The sequence below is a fragment of the Crocodylus porosus genome, unplaced genomic scaffold (genome assembly GCF_001723895.1).
Source record: "Crocodylus porosus isolate Cpor-Errol unplaced genomic scaffold, CroPor_comp1, whole genome shotgun sequence".
Classification (NCBI taxonomy): Eukaryota; Metazoa; Chordata; order Crocodylia; family Crocodylidae; genus Crocodylus; species Crocodylus porosus.
The window spans coordinates 315,043-317,695 of NW_017728934.1; the positions used below are offsets into that span (position 1 = coordinate 315,043).

At 51.8% G+C, this 2,653-nt stretch overlaps 1 protein-coding gene across 1 annotated transcript in view; it reads right to left on the minus strand.

Moving 5' to 3' along the window:
* SLC26A8 (solute carrier family 26 member 8) overlaps positions 1-2,581 on the minus strand; it is a 35,712-nt gene extending 33,131 nt beyond the window's left edge. Inside the window, exon 1 of the mRNA XM_019546162.1 lies at positions 2,466-2,581. Coding sequence (XP_019401707.1) covers positions 2,466-2,581 — 116 coding nt within the window. The remainder of the gene's footprint in view (positions 1-2,465) is intronic.
* Positions 2,582-2,653: the final 72 nt, after the last annotated feature.

Consider the following 2,653-nt stretch of genomic DNA (forward strand, 5'->3'; position numbering starts at 1 on the left):
CTCCTTCCTCCCTTTTTTGAAGATGGAAACCACATTGGCCCTCTTCCAGTCCTCTGGCACCACACCAGAGCACCACGAGTCCTCGTAAAGCCGTGCCGGGGTCCCGCAATGACCTCAGCTAATCCCCTCAGCACTCGGGGGTGGAGATCGTCCAGACCAGCTGATTTAAACACATCTAGTCCCTCCAGAAGTTCCCTGACTAGATCCTCACTGACCCTAGGCCTGGGTGTGCTTCCCTGGGTCCTATCGGGGTCCTAGTGAAGGGGGTGACCCGGTCCCTGCTCAGGAAAATGGAGGCAAAGAAACTGTTAAATAGGTTAGCTTTGTCATCTGGTGTGACAACCAGATTCCCTCGGCTCCAGGCCTCCCTCTGCTCCTCACCCCTTAGGCGCTGGGGCCGTCCCACGGCAGCGCAATGGCAGGCGCTGGCACAGCCGTCCCCTCAAGACCAGGCTCGACCAACTGCCAGCCTGGGGGGAGGGGGGGAGGATCTTTCTGGAAGGTTCCCACCCCAGGAGGGCGCCGGGTCGGGTCCCCCTCTTGGAGGAAACTGCAGCTGATCCACCCCTGAGGGAGGGCGTCTGACTCCCTCCCTTCCACGTCTGCCCCAGGTGGGATGAGAGCGAGTCCCAGGTCTACCCGCTGTCCTCGACAGGCGTGCAACGCAGGGGACGGCTCCCAAGGGCCTGGAGACGCATCGCCAAGGATCCTGCGTGGCAAACAGGAAGGTCGCAGTGTAGACGCCAGCTTCCCGGCTGCAGCCAGCGTTGCCAACACGGAGTGGAAGCAACTTTGCTAGAATGGAAGTTGCGTGCGGGCGTCTGACCCCCAAAACAAACGCTCTACTCACAACTTGAGCTCTCATGGCAGCCAGAGGAAATGTTTCAAGGACACATTCCAGAAAATGGAGGCCCACATCAAGAGCTGGGAGCTGGCTGCTGACTGACCCGAAAGGTGCTGCAACCTCAACCAAGCAGCAGCCCACTCGAGGTAAAGCATCTGGCCATCTAAGCAGAGAAGAGAGAGAGGAGACAGGAGAAGAGCCCCAATGTACAGCTGACTCCCCCCTGCAGAAAGACCTGCAACATCTGCAGACAGGTCCGTGGCTCAATGATTGGACTCTTAAGTCACCCGAAGACCCATCGATGAGGCATGGTAGAGATCGTCCTCGAATCAAGGGACTGCTGCTGCTGGCCCTTTGAACTCTGCGGGCTAGTTAGACTTGGGCTTGTATGCACATTGCAAGTGGCAGGACAGGTGAGAACCAACCTCCTCCCTACCGATAACTTCGCAGGGGAGCAAAGCCAAACTCCAACACCAGGGATGTGGCTTGGGTGGGATCATGATCAAATTGCCCTAGATGGGGCGAATACCACACAAATATCACTACTCCTGTCTCAGGGAGAAGCAGAGGCTTGACCTCAGGCCTGAGGTGAAGTATAGCATGGTCCATGATCCTAAATTCAAACCCTACTAAGCACCAGTTATTTGTTGGTTGCCCATTGTTCATCTTTTTACTTTCTTAATTCAGGCTCCACTTCAACACTGCTTATTAGGACATGCTTATTTAAATCCAGTTGGTTTAATCCAATTACCTGAAACACATGCTTCAAGTTAAGTATATCCACATCTACTTTGGCAGCGTGCCTCATGCAGTGCAGACAAACACAGATATTCCACTTCGCTAAATATTAATAGCGCAGAAGGTGCATGCAATAGGAGCCCAGGACACACTGGGAAATCTAACTGGGGGACAACTATCATTGCACATCCTTCAGATGGAGGACACTAGAGGCCAAAGTGGCATTAAAAGGAAGGACATGGTCACACCAAACTGGGACTCAGGCTCTCCTAAATCTGCTTCTGTGCAAATGCATCAGGTATCCAGGTTGTAGCTGTATTGGTCTTGAGGAAAAAGCAATCAGGGCTCATGGACAGAGGTGATGTCTTTTATTAAGATTTTTTTTGCAAAGAACTTGTTGGTTTAATTGCAAGCTTTCAGGCACAAACACCCTTCATACAGGCCTAAACCTGGATACCGGATGCATGGAATATGTTGAATTTTAACTGATTTTTTAAATGAAATCTTCATATTTTCCCAAGCTGGAAGCAACCGTGACCACCTGAAACCTGCTCCTACCTTTGTTTCAAGGTAATTCGCATCATTACAGATCCTCACAGGAGACCTGTCCTTACCAACTACAAACTGCTGCCTTGAGTTTTCCCTCTGTAAAATCCTATGAAATACAAACTTTCATTCCTACCCAGGAGAACTTTTCCAATCTTTTCTCTGATGCCTGATGTGGGTTTGTGCCCGAAAGTTGCAATGAAATAAACCTGCAATTAAAGTTTGTAATGAAAGAACTTGAAATGAAAGTTTACAATTTTTTTTTCTTTCTTTGCAAAAAATCTTGGTCCAATGAGAGATCGCTTCTGTCCCCGAGCCCTGATCGCTGCGTCCAAACGCTGCAGCGAAGGCCGTTCCCACTCGGTGTCTCTTCGGCTGATTTTGCTTCTGGAACCACACGCGCCTCGGCGCTTCCTCCGCGCTCTCGCGAGACCGCCCCCGCGCTGGTTCCATATTGGGTCATCCCCGTCCCCCACTGCCCCAACTCTCGCGAGACCCACTGGAGTCTCGGTCGGGTTGTGCCAC